The 19,094-nt window shown below is 44.2% G+C and overlaps 1 protein-coding gene across 1 annotated transcript; it reads left to right on the forward strand.

The window, feature by feature from the left end:
• The first annotated feature begins 1,060 nt into the window (after positions 1-1,060).
• Positions 1,061-18,177, forward strand: ZFP3 (ZFP3 zinc finger protein). Its single transcript, XM_008997263.5, has 2 exons — positions 1,061-1,179; positions 12,997-18,177. Exon 2 carries the CDS (start codon positions 13,005-13,007, stop codon positions 14,514-14,516), a length of 1,512 nt encoding a protein of 503 aa, XP_008995511.1. The 5' UTR covers positions 1,061-1,179; positions 12,997-13,004; the 3' UTR covers positions 14,517-18,177.
• Positions 18,178-19,094: the final 917 nt, after the last annotated feature.

Raw genomic sequence — 19,094 nt, forward strand, 5'->3', positions numbered from 1 at the left:
GCAGTGGTTCACGCTTGTAATCCTATCATTTTGGGAGGCCGAGGCGGGCAGATCACCTGAGATCAGGAGTTTGAGACCAGCCTGACCAACATGGTGAAACCTCGTCTCTACTAAAAATACAAAATCAGCCGGGCGTGGTGGCGGATGCCTGTAATCCCAGCTATTTGGGAGGCTGAGGCAGGAGAATCGCTTGAATCAGGGAGGCGGAGGTTGCAGTGAGCTGAAATCACGCCACTGCACTCCAGCCTGGACAACAAGAGTGAAACTCAGTCTCCAAAAAAAAAAAAAAAAAAAAAAAGAAAGAAAAAAAAGGTTCTTAGGTGAGAATGGGCCAAGCTGCAAAGCTTGCTCAGGAAACCCAGGAAGGCTAGCTGCAGAATGCTGTTTTCGTGGCGGGAGCGGCTTAACCTAGGCCTCCTAATTTAGGTAATTCCCAATCTTGAGATTTCAGCCCAAATGTCACTCCTGCAAGGCCTCCCGGAACTCAAAGCAGGTCTCCCTTCGCTCCCGCCGAGGAACGGCCAGTTCCCAGCATCTATAGCCCTGTGTTTTTCAGACTCACCGAGTCTGGGCAAGGGAAGGACGGGATAAGAGCAATGCGGGTTGGGAAAGTTAAAGGGTCAGGAGTTCAAGACCAGTCTGACCAACATGGTGAAAAAAAAAAAGTAAAAATAAAAATAAAGTTAAAGGGATCCCGCAAACAGTCCCCGCCGGAATGGAAAAAGGATTCCGGAGTTCTTCAGCCCTGAGCGATGCTTGGGGAGGGACATCAGGGCGCAGAGCAGCCGATCGCGGAGCGGAAGTTTATCCCTGGAGCCCTTCTAGGAAACCCGGAGGACTCAGCTCGTCAATGATCCCGGGGCTGAAGCCGGCATCGACGGGTGCACGTTGCTGTTCCAGGGAGTCGGCTCGGCAGGCGGCGGCGATATTGAGCTTGGGCTAGGGCAAGAACCGGCGAAAAGCAAAGCCGGAAAAGGCAATGGGGCGTTGGTGCGCTGACCACCTGTTCCTCCAGGGGAGTGCGACGCGCGCTGATTGGCTGGAGTGCCGCCCGGGTACCGGAAGTGGCTCATGCCTGTCGCCAGTGACACCGGGACAACAGCTGTGGGCTCTGTGCGAGTGGCCCAGCAGCACCGAGCCTGAGAGGAGTGAGCGAGCGCGGGGCGGTAGCGGCCTGCGGTGAGACCTCATTCCGTCACGGCTGTGGGGGGAGGCGGCGGCTGGGCTCCCAACTCCCTAGAGAGCCGAGCGGAAACCCTACGTTTAGGCCCTATCTGACCGGGGTTCGCTGTGTGACCTTGAACTTTGTGCCTTCCCGTTCCCCCCGCCCTCAGACCTTCATTTCCACCTGCACACAGAGAGGGTAGAGGGTGCCTGGACACCGCCAGGGACCGTCCCAGCTCTTTGGTGCCTGTCAACCGTGGAGACGGAAGCAGCAGGGCCACTCCCTTCTGTCCCGACGTGGGGACCCGTGGGAGCTGTGGTTTTCTCAGACATTCCACCCCCAAGTAAACCGCTAGGACAAACTGGCAGGCAGTGCCCAAAACTTAAGGCCTCAGTGGCAGATTGTGCCCTGTGCTGCCAGACCAGGATATTGGCTTATGAGGAGTGTTTGTGAAAAGGAGACAGGTTTGAGCTGCAAAGATAGAGCCTTGTTGATTATGGGTACCAGGGGGAGAACAGAGGAAAGGAAGATAACAGTGCCATAAATTAAATTATCACCCAGACTGGGAGAAGGAACTTATTTTTACAGTTATTGACATCAGCTATGTGTCAGACATTATCCTAGGCTCTTTAGATACAATGATTAATGAAATATCCAGGTAGCCATCAAGAGTATTGGAGAGGCTGGATGAGGTGACTCATGCCTGTAATCCCAGCACTTTGGGAGGCCTAGGTGGGAGGATTACTTGAGCCCAGGAGTTCAAGACCAGCATGGGCAACATAGTGAGACACCTTCTGTACAAAAAATAAAGAAATTAGTTGGGTAGTTGGGTGTGGTGGCGCATGCTTGTAGTCCCAGCTACTTGGGAGGCTGTGGTAGGAGGATTTTCTTGAGCCTGGGAGGTTGAACCTGCAGTGAGCCTGGGCATTAGAGCCAAGACCCTGCCTCAGAAAAAAGGGAGGTGTTGCAGATTCATTATATATATGAGACAGTTACACAAATTCACTTAACATTTACCAGGTATCTGAAATATACTAGGCACTGGGAATACCAAGATAAATGGAACAGCATTCTTGCTTATGGTCTAGAGAAGAAAATAGGTATGAAAATTAATAATGCGGCCAGGTGCAGTGGCTCATGCCTCTCATCCCAGCACTTTGGGAGGCCTAGGTGGGCGGATCACAAGGATAAGAAATCAAGACCATCCTGAACAACATAGTGAAACCACATCTCCACTAAAAATACAAAAGTTAGCTGGGCATGGTGGTGTACGCCTGTAGTTCCAGCTACTCGGGAGGCTGAGGCAGGAGAATTGCTTGAACCCAGGAGGCAGAGGTTGCAGTGAGCCGAGATTGCATGCGCCACTGTACTCCAGCATCGGTGACAGAGTGAGACTCTGTCTCAAAAAAAAAAAAAAAAATGTAATAATGCAGTGAGGTAGCTGCTACAAGGTGAAGGAGTAGCTGCCTGCCTTGGGGGTCTGGGAAGAAAATGGAGGGGTTGGCCAGGCGCAGTGGCTCATGCCTGTAATCCCAGCACTTTGGTAGACCAAGCAGGTGGATCACCTGAGGTCAGGAGTTGGAGACCAGCCTGGCCAAAATAGTGAAACCCCGTCTCTACTAAAAATACAAAAATTAGCTGGGCATGGTAGCACATACCTGTAATCCCAGCTACTTAGGAGGCTGAGGCAGGAGAATTGCTTGAACCTGGGAGGCAGAGGTTGCAGTGAGCCAAGGTCGCACCACTGCACTCCAGACTGGGTAACAAGAGTGAGACTCCCTCTCAAAAAAAAAAAAAAATGGAGTGGTCTGCCCATGCTTGTGAAGTGCACAAAGTAGGCAGTAGATTAGGAAGTGGGAATAACTTGTTCTCAAAGGCAAAGAAGCTTTAAAGAATAGAAAATGTTTGATTTGCAGGATACTGAGCATGACTGCAGCTTCCAACAGTTATTGGAGGGTGTAGGACAGTAGATGAGGAAGGGAAATGGGTTTCCTTGGAGGGATGTTATGAGTCATGGGAAGAAGTTTTTATTCTGTAGGCTTTGGGGTACAATAAACAGGAAGTGTCTTGATAACTATAGTACAATGAACGAGAGAAAAGGGCCAATGAAATGTTGGCTCAGAGGACCAAGAGAGAACCTCTTTCCTGCAGATGTTAATGAAGACTTTGAGAAGGAGGTTATCCTTGTACTAGATAGGGAATATTTGGTAGGATCTGGTCTTTCAGAGGTTAAGGAAAATCATTTGCATCAGTTAAAATGCTTTTGTCTGTAAGTAACAGAATCTAACTCAAGCTGGCTTTAAAAGATGCAAGTATACAGGGTCTCATAATTGGAATTCAACAGGTATAGGCCAGGCATGGTGGCTCACACCTGTAATCCTAGCACTTTGGGAGGCTGAAGTGGGTGGATCACCTGAGGTCAGGAGTGCAGGACCAGCCTGGCCAACATGGTGAAACCCCTTCTCTACTAAAAATATAAAATTAGCTGGGCATGGTGGCAGATGCTTGTAATCCCAGCTACTGGGGAGGCAGAGGTGGGAAAATCGCCTGAGCTTGGGAGGTGGAGGTTGCAGTGAGCCGAGATTGCACCACTGCATTCCAGCCTGGGTGACAGAGTGAGACTCTGTCTCAAAAGAAAAAGAAAAAAAGAGGTGTAGTGGTTTTAGGACTGATTTAATCCAGTGGCCCAGGCAGCATTTCCCTTGTTTTTCTTAGCTGTAGCTGCCCTCATCCACAAGCTGGTAGGGAGATAGCAGCAGCAGGTACAGGCAACAATATATAGAATTATTTTCCTATGGTTCTCTCAGAATGGCAGGAAACTATTCCCAGAAGCTCCCAGCAAACTTCCTCAAAATACTGACCCAGATGAAGGTGGTTGTCCATTTCTGAACCAGGAATTCCTGCATCCTTACTGTTTCAGAACCAGTCCCTTGCAAGAAGTAGGGCATTTATTTAACTGGGTTAACTCAGTTGGAGTTTACTGCTGGAGCTCTTGGATGAGGTTAGATTTCTGGCAAAGAAAACAAAGCCACTGCAAATAGTTTTGCTTACATACCCCGTAAAATAATTTTGGAAGGTTTGTATCTCTTTATACATTTGCACATTGACATCTAAAACATTTTCATTTTTCATCATAAATTTTAATGAGTTTTAAAGGATATTACTTTTGAGGTATTAAAATTTTTGACATTTCAAAATAGAACCTCATCCCAGTTTCGCATAAACTTTCCCTTGGTTATGTTCCCTTGGTTACCTTCCCTTGGAGCACAAAGAATGTGCTCATCACATCCTTCACTCTCTCTGAAGTCTCCGTCTGTTAGCATCTCACTCCTCCCTGTCCACCTTCATTTGCATCCCTATGTCACTCAGTCATCTTAACTCCGTTCTGACTAAACTCCCTAGGCCTCACCTCCTCAGTCTTCCACCACACACCTCCCTGGATTCTCAGGCTGCCAGCACTGTCACTGAAAGAAGTCAGGAGACCATAGTGATTGGCCCCTTCTTCACTCTGATGCTCTCCAGCATGCTTGTTTCATCAGGAGGTGGTGAGGGTTCATGTCTGTAAATTGCTTTGCACATAGTAAGAGCTTATCATTATTCTCCCCATCAAAATGTCAGTGCTTCCCTGCTCATCTTCCCTCCTTCCATATTTATCCCAACCTTGTACATTCTACACTGAAATTCAAATGTTTTTTCTGTTTCTTTTCTTACTCACCCTCACCCTATACTTCCTGGCCTCTTGCTTGCCCACTTTCTGCCCAGAATGCTATAGTGCAGTAGTCTTCAAATGGAAATATAGGGAGGGGGTGCAGAGACACTTTCTGTAACATCTATGGGCACATAGATTGTTGAATGGAAATCAACTTCTAGATCTTTGACTTTATTTTATATCCTTGCCTATGACTGATTTGCTTAAGAATGGCCCTATTGGCTGGGCATGGTGGCTCATACCTGTAATCCCAGCACTCTGGGAGGCTGAGGCAGGCAGATCACAAGGTCAGGAGTTTGATACCAGCCTGGCCATCATAGTGAAACCCCATCTCTACTAAAAATACAAAAATTAGCTGGGCATGGTGGCGTGCACCTCTAGTCCCAGCTACTTGGGAAGCTGAGACAGGAGAACGACTTGAACCTGGGAGATGAAGGTTGTAGTGAGCCAAGATCACGCCACTGCACTCCAGCCTGGGCAATAAGAGCAAAACATCGTCTAAAAAAAAAAGACCGCATGTGGTGGCTCATGCCTGTAATTCCAGTACTTTGAGAGGCTGAGGTGGGTGGATCACAAGGTCAGGAGTTCAAGACCAGCATGGCCAAGATGGTAAAACCCCGTCCCTACTAATAATACAAAAAATTAGCCAGGTGTGGTTGTAGGCACCTGTAATCCCATCTACTCGGGAGGCTGAGGCAAAGAATTGCTTGAACTCAGGAGGTGGAGGTTGCAGTGAGCCAAGATCGTGCCATTGCACTCCAGCCTGGGTGACAGAGTGAGACTCTGTCTCAAAAAAAAAAAAAAGAAAAGAAAAATGGGCCTGTAACCTGTAGGTTTCTCTTTTCTCACTTTTTTTTTTTTTTTTTTTTTTTTTTTAATAATTATTCTTTTCTTCCTTTAGGCCCGACTGGGCACAGTGGCCTATGCCTGTAATCCCAGCACTTTGGGAGGCTGAGGTGAGTGGATCATTTGAGATCAGGAGTTTAAGACCAGCCTGGCCAACATGGTGAAATCCTGCCTCTACTAAAAATACAAAAATTAGCCAGCCTGTGGGAGGCTAAGGCAGGAAAATTTCTTGAAACCAGGAGGTGGAGGTTGCAGTGAGCGGAGATTGCACCACTACACTCCAGCCTGGGTGACAGAGTAAAACTCTGTCTCAAAAAAAAAAAAAAAAAAAAAAAAAAGAAATAAAATCAAGACACCACTCATCCATCTCCTTAATGTTATTATGGTACATCACTCTGGGGTGGAAAATCCTCTAGAATGCCACAGTCAATGTGTTGAAGAAGTGAGTTTTGTGGACCTTTTATAATACAATTTCCAGTCTTTGCTTTCAACAAAATTTTACTTTATTTTTTGAGACAGGGTCTCTTCTTATTCTGTTACCCAGGCTGGAGTGCAATGGCGTGATCACAGCTCACTGCAGCCTTGATTTCCCAGCCTCAGGTGATCCTCCCAACTCAGCCACCCAGGTAGCTTGGGACTATAGACATGTACCACCATACCTGGCTAATTTTTTGTAATTTTTGTAGAGACAGGTTCGCCATGTTGGCCAGGCTGGTCTCAAACTCCTGGGCTTAAGTGATGTGCCCACTTTAGCCTCTCAGAGTGCTGGGATTATAGGTGTGCCTAGCCCTGACAAAATTTTTAAACGATATAATCAGGTTGTCAGTCAGCTGACAGATTATGTAGTAGTTTTTACTATAAATCACAGTGTGATGTTTTGGCAGGTAAGTTAAAAAAAATTGCGATATTGTTATCGCAACAAAGTGCCATAAATGTAGATTTATGCTGTTTGGGCAAATTCAGGTCTGCCAAGTTGCGGATCCTATTCTGAGCTATAGAGACCCAATAGAGGTCTGCCTGTCATCCCCAAACCGAGGACCAATGGTCAACCTCTGCTCTTTTAGTAGCACCTCTATCTTATCTCTTTTCAGAAACATTTAATTTCAGATTTAGAAAAGTGAGGAAGTGAGAAACAGAAAGATAGAAAGTGCTTGGGAATTTGAATTTAGGCTATGAGAAGTGGAGTATTTCCATATGAGTCTGAGGCCTAATATATGGCTGTGCCTTTGGAAAAAGCAACGAAATGGAGATTGGCTTTGGTTTGTATTTGAGAAGATACCCATAAAGCAGTAATTAAGAAATGACATTGATATCGTACTGGCGGAGTGTAAAGTAAAAGAATGGTCAGAACAGGTAAGATTTAGTTGGAGGGCCGGGCAAGGTGGCTCATACCTGTAATCCCAGCACTTTGGGAGGCTGAGGCAGATGGATCACCTGAGGTTGGGAGTTTGAGACCAGCCTGACCAACATGGAGAAACCCCATCTCTACTAAAAAAAAAAATTAGCCAGGCCTGGTGGCACATGCCTGTAACCCCAGCTACTTGGGAGGCTGAGTCAGGAGAATCGCTTGAACCTGGGAGGCAGAGGTTGTGTTGAGCCAAGATCGTCCCATTGCACTCCAGCCTGGGCAACAGAGTGCAACTCTGTCTCGGAAAAAAAAAAAAAAAAAAAAAGATTTAACTGGGGAAGACTTTCTCTGTGTTTTTTTGAGATGGAATCTTGCTCTGTCGCCGAGGCTGGAGTGCAGTGGGGCAATCTTGGCTCACTGCAACCTCTGCCTCCTGGGCTCAAGCGATTCTCCTGCCTCAGCCTTTCGAGTAGCTGGGATTACAGGCACGTACCACCCTGCCCAGCTAATTTATTTTTGTATTTTTAGTAGAGATGGGGTTTCACCATGTTGGCCAGGCTGGTATTGATCTCCCAACTTCAGGTGGTCTGCCTGTCTTGGCCTCCCAAAGTGCTAGGATTACAGGCATCAGCCATGGCACCCTGCCAGGGGAGACTTTCTGAATTTGAGTTTTAAAATAGGTTCCGGTTACTTGACTGGGGATAGAGACATACCTAACTTCTGTTGTATCTTGTTTTACTGTGAAAAAGTGATTTCTACTATAATTGAATATCTGAGATTGAGTTAAAAAAAAAGAAAAAAGTAATTTCCAGCCAGACGTGGCGGCTCATGCTTGTAATCCCAGCACTTTGAGAGGCTGAGGCAGGCAGATCACCTGAGGTCGGGAATTTGAGACCATCCTGACCAACATAGAGAAACCCCACATCTACTAAAAATACAAAATTAGCTGGGCGTAGTGGTGCATGCTATTTGGGAGGCTGTAATCCCAGCTACTCTGGAGGCTGAGGCAGGAGAATAGCTTGAACCCAGGAGGTGGAGGTTGCAGTGAGCCAAGATTGGGCCTTTGCACTCCAGCCTGGGCAACAAGAGTGAAACTTCATCTCAAAAAAAAAAAAAAAAGTGATTTCCATTTGTTGTGGTACACATGTCAGTTCTATGAATGCTGATTTTGTAAAGAACTAGATGATGGAAAAGAAGCAACTATAGGAGGCATGAAGATGAAAAGGAAAGGTCAGAGAAGGAGTTGAAAGCAACTGGAGACTGAAATGCCAGCTTCTAGAACTTGCTCTTGGGTAGGGATTAGAGAGAAATTTATTTAAGACAGTACATCCCAGCTCAGGTGGCACCATGGAGGAAGGCGATAGCTAAATTCTCTACAATAGCTTCTTACAGTTGTATAGATATACGTACTTATAATTTTCAAAGATTTCAACAGAAAGGAGAAGTACAGTTTTTAGATGCCTTCTCTTCATGGGAAAAATAGAGAAGATGCTTGGGGAAAGTTGAAGAAAGTTCCATCTCATTTTCAGGTGTAGCACAAAGAGCTTTGGAGACTTCAGGATTCCAGTAGATCAGGTTCCTTTCAGGTGTCTGGGGAGGGGACATTGCCAGGGCTGCTCTGATGAATGACTAGAGATGCCCGGGTCTGATGGTATTAGTAACCTAGTTACCAACATCCTGTGGATAATGGGAGGCTGGGCAGAGAAAAGGGCAGTCCAGAGTCACCCACCAAATCTCCACCTTTCCCCTTCCCTTACCAAACAACTCCAGCCTCCACTGCTGCTCAGGGTCTTTGTTTGTTCAGTAATCTCATCTTTTCTTCGCTCTTAACCCATCTCTCTGCTGAAACTACTCTATTCCTTCTAATGTAAACGTGTTCGTATCTCTTCCATCAGAGAAAAGCCTTGATCTATAGCACTGTCCATCTTGGTCTTCTCTTTTCATCCACTTTTTTTTTTTTCTGAAGCAGCAAATGCATTACTCAGTCCACTACCACCTGGCTTCTGCTTCTGTCATTCCACTGAATCTGTGCTTACAGTTCATTTGTGACTGTCTATTGTCCCAGTAGACATTTTCCAATTCTTATCCTACTGAATCTCTCAACTGCATTTGACTTTTTTTTTCTTTCGAGACAGTCTCACTCTGTTGCCCAGGCTGGAGTACAGTGGCTCAGTCATAGCTTACTGCATCCTCTACCTTCCAGGCTCAAGTGATCTTCCCACCTCAGCTTCCCAAGTAGCTGGGACTGTAGGCACATGCCACTATGCCTAGCTAATTTTTAAATTTTTAGTTTGTAGAGATGGGGTCTTGCTATGTTTCCCAGGCTGGTTTCAAACTCCTGGGCTCAAGTAATCCTCTCACCTACTCCTCCCAAAGTACTGGCATTAAAGGCATGAACCACCATGCCTAGCCTTTGTTTGATATTTTTTAATTTTCTCTGCCATTGCCTAAGTGACTTCTGTGATACAGTGTTCCAGTTTTTCAGCTCCACTACCATTCTTTATCTTCTTGGCTAATTCTCTTTCTTTACTTACCCCTTTATTAACAGGGTCTGAACAGGAAACAGCTCATTCAAATTACAACAATTTGAGGAGAGTTTATTTGCAAAGAGGTTAATTAGGAATGACCTAGGTGAAGAACCAGGGGCTGGCAATAATAGAGTAGTCACTAGCCCTGAGCCTGAAGAGACAGGAGGGAGCAGAGGTTACTGGAACCCAGGCAGTGAGACTATTGAGTAGGATAAACTTGAGAGGAGTAGGGACCTCAGGTGAGGGACAACACCAGCCCAAGGCGACCTCACAGGCAGGAACTGGAAGAATAAATACCCTGACCCCTTTCTCCACCCCGCCCTTTCCTCCCTGCTTCCAGACCCCTGCTGGGGCTCCTCATTGATGGAACACAGCTGGAAGTCAGAGGGCCTGTTGATGTGTTCCATACAGGTTAGGCTTCTGGGGCAAAGAGGACAGGGAGAAAGGTGTAAAGAAGATCTAGAGGGGAAAATCAAGATAACTAGAGTACTTGTGACTGTTAGCTTTGACTCCTAGGTTTCGGCTTGCAGTCTCTAATAGCTCTCACCTATACTCATGCTGAGTACTCTCAAGTCTGTATCTCTAGTCCTGACTAAGCTTTAGACCAACATATTTTGACTGGTTCTTTGACACCTCTCTATGGATATCTTGAAACTCATTTTGTCCAAACCAAAGCTCATTCATCATCTTTACTGCTCTACTAACTCCTCCTCCAGTATTCTCAGTATCGTAGCACCACCATCCATCTAATTACTATCTCTCAAATTGAGTGAGATCTGGGCACCATCTTTGACTCCTCCCTCCTTACACCTATATCCAGTCACACAGGAAGTCTTGCAGAATTTGACCTCTTCAGTATCTTTACAGTCTGTCTCTTCTTCCCCACTGCTACTAGTGCTCTAGTTAGATCACATCGCCTTTGCCTTGATGACTGTATCAGCCTCCTGGCTGATCTTGCTGTGTTCAGGCCTGCTGTTTTCTGCTTCAGCCAGTGTGCATCTGTGTGTAATATTAATCTGCACAGGGACTTTGTCACTCCTTGGTCTAAAAACCATCCCATAGTCTGCATTGTCTAAAGGATGAAGTTACATACAGGCCCATGTCCCCTCAGAATTGCCTTCCACAGTGAACACTTTTACTGATGGGAGGATTGTATTCCTCACTTTTACTGTAATGCACAAATGCACTGCCCTCAGCAAAAGGCCACTTTAATATTAGTTCCAGGTTGTTTACCATCTGAACAAAGGTCAGGCTTATTCTCCTGGCATTTGGACCCGTTGTCTGTGGTGGATATAGCTAAATACCTAGGGCAATTATATTAGGAATAGGTTTGGTCTCGTAAAATAACAACAACAACAAAAACCCCAATGGCTTAAGCATGGCAAAAGCTTATTTCTCTTTTAGATAAATGAAGCCCAGTGGCTGGCATTCCAGGAAAGGTATGGCAGTGCCATGGAGTCATCAGGGACCCAGATTCCTTCCAGCTCTGATCCTCAGTCCTAGGGTATGCCATTATACTCATGGTTCAAGATGGTGTCTAGCTATCACATCATGCTCTGGGAACAGCATGGAAGACAGGATGGAAGAAATGTATCCCCTCATCCTTTAGGAGATTTCCTAGTAGTCTCCATGTACTTTCATTTGCATTTCAGTGTTTCATTGGCTAGAATATTATCATGTGGCCAATCCCAACTGCAAAATTTAAAAAGCTGGGAATGTATTTTTTTTTAACTAGGCTAATTGCCACACTACATAAATTTATTATTCTGTTAAAAGGCAATGGAGAAAAATAGATCTTGGGGTAGACAACTAAAATTTTTGCTACAACTAAAAATTTTCATAAAGGTTTTAAAAACGTACTCTTTTTTTTCTCTCTCTCTCCTAAGAAACAAGGTCTCTTGCCCTATTGCCCAGGCTGGAGTGCAGTGACACAATCCTGGCTCACTGCAGCCTTGACCTCCTGGGCACAAGTGACCCTCCTACCTCAGTCTCCCCAGTAGCTGAGACTACAGCCTGGGTAACATAGGTGGTACTTCTGTGCTAGTTATAGCTAAGACACATTACCCTTTTGAATGGGTAAGCCCTATAAATCTCATCTCCTACTCTATAGAGCTGATAACTACCAGAGAACAGAACTAAGAATAGTTCTCTTGTTACTCATTTTGCAGTTACTTCCCCTGTACACCCAAAAGTTATTTCTATTAACTTGCCCTTTTTTTTTTTTTTTTTTTTTTTGAGATTTACTGGGTGAGTCTTACTCTGTCACCCAGGCTGGAGTGCAGTGGCAGAATCTTGACTCACTGCAACTTCCCCCTTCCTGGTTCAAGCGATTGTCCTGTCTCAGCCCCCTGCAAGAAGCTGGGACTATAAGTATATGCCACCAGGCACAGCTAATTTTTGTATTTTTAGTGGACAGGGTTTCACCATGTTGCCCAGATTGGTCTCAAACTCCTGAGCTCAACTCAGCCTCCCAAAGTGCTAGGATTACAGGCTTGAACCACCATGTCTGGCCTTGCCTTGTCATTTTTGTCCCTTCTTTCAACATTTATCATATACCTATCTATTAATATGGGGCCACCATTTTCCCTAGATGTTTTCTTTATTACCTTCAGGTTCCAACCCAACTCACCATTAATAGTATGGATCTTTTTCTTTTCTCTCTCTCTTTTTTTTTCAGGTATGTCTTAGTAGTGTGAAAATGGGAATAGTGTGGATCTTTTTATCAGCATCTCTTTACCATCCATTTCTTACTTTTCTCTTTAAATCTTTTCTCACTCCTTTTAGTCAGCACCCACTGTTTAGCATGTCCACCATAATCCTAAATCTTTATTTTCTCTTTGGCAGCATTCTGTCATTTTCCAGACACCAAGACTGTTTTTGTTTTGTTTTGTTTTTTGTTTGTTTTTGTTTTGAGACAGGGTCTTGCTCTGTCACCCAGGCTGGAGTGCAGTGGTGCATTTCAGCTCACTGCAGCCTTGACCTCCCCAGGCTCAAGCAATCCTCCTACCTCAGCCATTCCCCTCCCCTGACAAAGACTGTTCTCCTCTAGTGTTATCTTTATTTAAATATGGCCGGGCGCGGTGGCTTAAGCCTGTAATCCCAGCACTTTGGGAGGCCGAGGCGGGTGGATCACGAGGTCAAGAGATCGAGTCCATCCTGGTCAACATGGTGAAACCCTGTCTCTACTAAAAATATGAAAAAATTATCTGGGCATGGTGGCATGTGCCTGTAATCCTAGCTACTCAGGAGGCTGAGGCAGGAGAATTGCCTGAACCCAGGAGGCGGAGGTTGCGGTGAGCCGAGATTGCACCATTGCACTCCAGCCTGGGTAACAAGAGTGAAACTCTGTCTCAAAAAAAAAAAAAGATACGGTCCCTTCACATACTTACTCTCATTTCAGATTGTGATATGGGGACTGAGAACAAGGAGGTGATTCCCAAGGAAGAAATTTCTGAAGAATCTGAGCCACCTGGGTCAATGTTAGAAAAATTTCCAAGAGTGGTTTACCAAGGTCATGAGTTTGGAGCAGGATGTGAAGAAGACATGTCGGAGAGACATTCGAGAGAGTCCATGGAAGAGATTATGGAGCAGATGTCTCCTCAGGAGAGAGACTTTACATCAGGGTTGATGATCTTTAAAAAATCACCCTCAAGTGAGAAAGACCGGGAGAATAATGAGGGCAAGAGAGGCTGCAGTCCCAGCCCAAATCTGGTTACACATCAGGGAGATACTACAACAGAGGGAGTGAGTGCATTTGCTACCTCTGGCCAAAACTTCATAGAGATTTTAGAACCTAACAAAACACAGAGAAGTTCTGTTGGAGAAAAGCCTCATACATGTAAAGAATGTGGGAAAGCCTTTAACCAGAACTCACATCTCATCCAGCATATGAGAGTTCATAGTGGAGAAAAACCTTTTGAATGCAAAGAATGTGGAAAGACATTTGGAACTAATTCAAGCCTTCGACGGCACCTGAGAATTCATGCTGGAGAGAAACCCTTTGCTTGCAATGAATGTGGAAAGGCATTCATTCAGAGTTCGCATCTTATCCACCATCATAGAATTCATACTGGAGAGAGGCCCTATAAATGTGAAGAATGTGGTAAAGCCTTCAGTCAAAATTCAGCCCTTATTCTACACCAGAGAATCCATACTGGAGAGAAACCATATGAATGTAATGAATGTGGGAAGACCTTCAGGGTTAGTTCACAGCTTATTCAGCATCAGAGAATTCATACCGAAGAAAGATACCATGAATGCAATGAGTGTGGCAAAGCCTTCAAGCATAGCTCAGGCCTTATTAGACACCAGAAAATTCATACTGGAGAAAAACCATATCTGTGTAATGAATGTGGGAAAGGCTTTGGACAGAGTTCTGAGCTTATCCGGCATCAGAGAATTCATACAGGGGACAAACCCTATGAATGTAATGAATGTGGGAAAACTTTTGGCCAGAATTCAGAGATTGTTAGACATATTAGAATTCATACTGGTGAGAAGCCCTATGTATGTAAGGAATGTGGGAAGGCCTTCAGGGGAAACTCAGAACTTCTTAGACATGAGAGAATTCACACTGGAGAGAAGCCCTATGAATGCTTTGAGTGTGGAAAGGCTTTCAGGCGGACCTCTCACCTTATTGTCCACCAGAGAATTCATACTGGAGAGAAACCACATCAATGTAATGAATGTGCAAGAACTTTTTGGGATAATTCTGAGCTGCTTCTCCACCAGAAAATTCATGTTGGAGAGAAACCGTATGAATGTAGCGAGTGTGAGAAAACATTTAGCCAGCATTCCCAACTTATCATACATCAGAGAATTCACACTGGAGAGAAGCCTTATGAGTGCCAAGAATGTCAGAAAACTTTTAGTCGGAGCTCTCACCTCCTCCGACATCAAAGTGTTCACTGTATGGAGTAATCTGCAAAATAGGAAAGCTTTTAGTGGGAAAGCTAAAGTCCAACTTATTCATTTGTTCATAATATGCACCCCACATATTCAAATCAAATGAATGGACAGAACCTCCCCTGTCCTTTCACTGATTATTTAAACAGTTGGTTGAAGAAGATGAGGCACCTTTTTTTTTTTTTTTAAGACTTGGGGTCTTGCTCTGTCGCCCAGGCTGGAATGCAGTGATGCAGTCATAACTCACTGCTTCCTTGAACTCCTGGGCTCAAGCAGTCCTCCTGTGTCAGCCTTCCAAGTGGCTAGGACTGCAGGCACTACTGAGAAACTTTTATGAATTAGTCATTCAGAAGTTTCAATGTATTGAGTTAAATTATAAAAGCTATTTCAGGCCTTAATTTCCCCTCTGTCCTTCCCTTCCCTTCCTTTCTCCTTCCCCAGTGAATCACATAACATGAAGGGTCAGTACCAGCCATCCTAAATTACTTTTCAGCAAAATTGTGAGAACAGGATTCTACCACCTCCTAAGAATGACAGAGTTGACTCATTGAATGTTACCCCCTGAAATATTAGAAAGTCATAAATTAGAAGACACACCTCATTCTACTGTCTACTGTTTAGCATTGGAATAATTTAGTAAGCTTTTATTAGCTTCAAAATCTTTCAGCCATGCTGTCAAGTTAGAAGATGGCAGCATTAATGAAGAGAAGCAGGAAGTGGTCATTTCACATCTGTTAGGCTTCCTTATTCATCCGAAGAGGCTGCCATGATGGAGGAACTGACAGGCAATTTACAACAGTATTGTAAGTGAAGGCCTTAGCATCCAGAGGGGCTGATTAGGCAACACTAGGGGGTAAACAATTGAAGTCAGACTATTCAGCATGGGCAGAAGCAGCTCTTCAGGAGCTGTCCAAAGTTCAGGGGTGCTCAGACTGCTCGCAAGAATTCTGCTGCATTCATTGTCGGCCCCAGCTCCTACTACTGCTGACAGATACTGTGACAGGAAGTAGCAAAGAGGACTGTGGCTTCACCTCTACCAGGCACCTGGCTACAGTGATGAGCCAGTTCACCTGATAACAAACCAGGGTCTGGCCTTGCCAAAGCACTTAAGTTCTCATGACCTGGACCCCACTGGAGGCACTGCCTTGGTCAGAATGTGGTAGCCTTTTCTTGGTTTTGCCCCTTGGCCTTGAAATTCTTTTTTCTTAAATAACTTTTAAAAAATAGAGCTAAGATCTTGCTGTGTTGCCCAAGCTGGTCTTGAACTCCTGGGCTCCAGCGATCTTTTTGCTTCAGCTTCTCAAAATACTGGGATTGCCGGTGTGAGCTACCGTGCCCGGCCTTAAAATTCCTCCTTCACCATTTTTGCTTGTTTTTCGTGTTCTCCTATATCTTATTTCTTTTTTAAGGAAAACACAGCTTCCATTTTTCATGTGTCTGTGTTTCTATGGCAGTGGTGTTAGTGGGTATTGCACTAATGCCTGGGATCTGGTCTTAGTGCTGGACCTTGAATAAGGCACTTCACCTGCTGGTCTCCAATTTTCTCATCTGTAAAATGGAGGAGTTGAACTAAATGATCTCTGAAGTTTCAACCAGCCCAGTAATTCCTTAAATCTTTAAAAATTTAACTTTATATCTCTTTATTGTTCTTTGATCTTGTCTTTGTTACACTAATATTAGTCACTAATATTTATTGAGTGTTTACTACATGACAGGTAGAGTGCCAGTTTACATTTTAATTTTCACATCATTTCTATGATGTGAGTCCTCATTTTTTAAAAGCTTTATAAAAGTATAATTTATATACCATAAAATTCAGCTGTTTTAAGTGTTCAGTTGAATGATTTTTAATTTACATAGTTACACAACCATCAATGATGTGGGTATTCTTACCCCAATTTAAAAGGAGGGGCAGAAGGGGCAATGTTAAGTGATTTACCCATGATTACACAGCTATTAAGTGCTAGAGCCAAGACTCCAAACCTGGTTGATGCTCTTAACCACTGTGCTGTGCTGCAGATAGGCAGATTCATCACTGCCTTATGTGAAATCCTGTGCACATTTTCTATTACTAATTTCTACATAGATTTGAATATAGTGAATTTAAATAATGTCCTTGGTAGCGGAACTGACCACAGCCAAAAAAAAAAAAAAAAAAATCCACCAAATGGTTTATTCTGTACTCCAACAGGTGTCTCGCAGGCTTATATCCTTGGTATCCTTGGTTTGAGAAAAGAGTTGTACAAATAGATGACTGCACAGCTTCCACATCCTTCCAGATACCTCTGCCTCTAACAGTCACACTCCAATAGGGAAAGTTCTTTGATTTACTTCTTCCCTTAGGATGATTACAAGTGTGTGCTCTCATTCCTTTTTTCATTGCTGGAGCACAAACTGAATTGCGCCCAGGCTATATCTTTCTCACATGAAACCTGGATCTCACCTGTCCCATGCCTGATTCCTGTGTTTGCATTTTTTTTTTTTTTTTTTTGTCTCTCCCTGTCCCCTGGGCTGGAGTGCAATGCCACAATCTTGGCTCACTGCAACCTCCACCTCCCAGGTTCTAGCAATTCTTCTGCCTCAGCCTCCTGAGTAGGTGGGATTACAGGCACATGCCACCACGCCTGGCTAATTTTTGTATTTTTAGGAGAGATGGGGTTTCACCATGTTGGTCAGGCAGGTCTCAAACTCCTGACCTCAGGTGATCCTCCGCCTCAGCCTTCCAAAGTGCTGTGATTACAGGCATGGGCCACCGCACCAGGCTGTTTGCATATTTTATTTCCATATTTACCTCTTGTCAGCCCTGATAGAGAATGTGGCGCCCCTTCAAGCTTCTCCTAAAAAGTCTATTCACACAAACATCCCCGAGCAATATGTACTTCACTGAAGATACTGTGTAAGAAGCGGAGAAGAGTTCACACTGCATTCTATTAGACGCTTGGTTCTCAGAAGTACCTTATTGGCCAAACCACCAATGTTTTTTCTGTTTGTCCTCCCCTCTCAAGGCTCAGCCACCTCACCTCCTGTTTTGCCTACCAGATATCCAATCCATCCCCTCACCTCCCCTGGGCCTAGCTCAATTACCTTCTTAAACCCATCACTGCTCAGCAAAATGTCTAGTTAACCATTCATTTAAACATTAGGAGGCAATTTAGTGACCTGTTGCACCTGAGCAGGTTCTTCAGGGGGATGTCTCATGACTCATTTCCAGAAAAATCTACCATACATAGATATACCCCTGCCCCAGAGATTTCTGGTGAATGAAATTACCTGCATCTTGTTATGTACACTATATGCAAATCCTGTAACCTCAATTCCCTGTCTTCTTAACACATCTTACCCAGAGATCTCAGGAAGATTCCTCTTTTCCTTCTGTTTGCCTCCCTCCCTCTTCAACTTACTTGGGAGTCAGCATCTGACCATAATCGTGACTGGTGATGATTTGTGCAAACACAATACTATCAAGGAAAATACATGAATTGTCTTAATTTTAGACCTTTTTTTAAAAAAAAAAAAAACCGCACAGGCCTCACAATCTTAAAAGTTCTACCTAAATACCCAGAAATATCCTTCAGAATTTTTGAAGCTATGCCCGTGTACATTTTTTTCTTCCCGAATTTTAATGGTATACTAACACCTTAGGTAAATAAAATATTTCTTTACAATGTTATTGATATAATGCCTTTGTAATGTTTGTTATTCCAAGTTGCATTATGTTTCATTATGGTTTTTTAATAGGACTTAACCAGTTTTGTCCCCACCTTGTAAGTTTCATCTTACCTAAGTACCCCAATATGCTTGTTACCTTCTGGTTTTGCCTACAATGTACATTATGTGTCCTTGATCATCTGCTTTGCTTGGTGAGATCCTTCATCTTAAATAACAGGACAAGTGTTACCTACTGTGTGTGCGTTGGTATACACATTTTACTTCATTATTAGCAACTTAATGTAAGATATTTTCAGACCATTTGTATGGCCTTTAAAAAAATCACCTTATTACTGAAATGTCAGGGTGGCAGTGGGTGCTGCTGATTGTTTACCATTCAATTTTTACAAGTGTTCTGATTCCTGGCGGATGTCAGGTTCTTAATGCTGTTACATCAATAATCTCCTTTGAGAACCAGGAAAGCTCTGCCAGGCAGTTTCAGAGAATTCATGGATCTTCTGAAACCCGTCCTCTGACCCCCTGTTCCCGAAATTAAACCTTTATCTTAAAAAAAAAAAAAAAAAAGGCTGGGCGCGGTAGCTCGTGCCTGTAATCCCAGCACTTTGGGAGGCCAAGGTGGGCAGATTATGAGGTCAGGAGTTCAAGACCATCCTGGCCAACATGGTGAAACCCCATCTCAAAATAAAAATTAAAAATTAAAAAAAAAAGGGGTCCAAAGTGGCTCCCGCCGGAGGTCATGGCGCTCTCGAAGGCGAGGTCATCAGTTCAAGGCTAACCTGAGCAACCTCATAAGCTTAAACTGATTGGCAAAAAAAGAAGAAAAAAAAAAAATTAAAAAAAAAAAAAAAAAGACAAGTCACTTCCACAGTAACTTCCTCTTCGCGGCACCCCTCAGCTTTTGGAATGAATCTATGTCAAAAAGAC

Source organism: Callithrix jacchus, chromosome 5 (genome assembly GCF_049354715.1).
Source record: "Callithrix jacchus isolate 240 chromosome 5, calJac240_pri, whole genome shotgun sequence".
Lineage (NCBI taxonomy): Eukaryota > Metazoa > Chordata > Mammalia > Primates > Cebidae > Callithrix > Callithrix jacchus.

What these genes read in the sequence shown, in the direction of transcription:
- ZFP3 (XM_008997263.5), top strand. Translation starts at nt 13,005, where the DNA reads ATGGGGACTGAGAACAAGGAGGTGATTCCCAAGGAAGAAATTTCTGAA.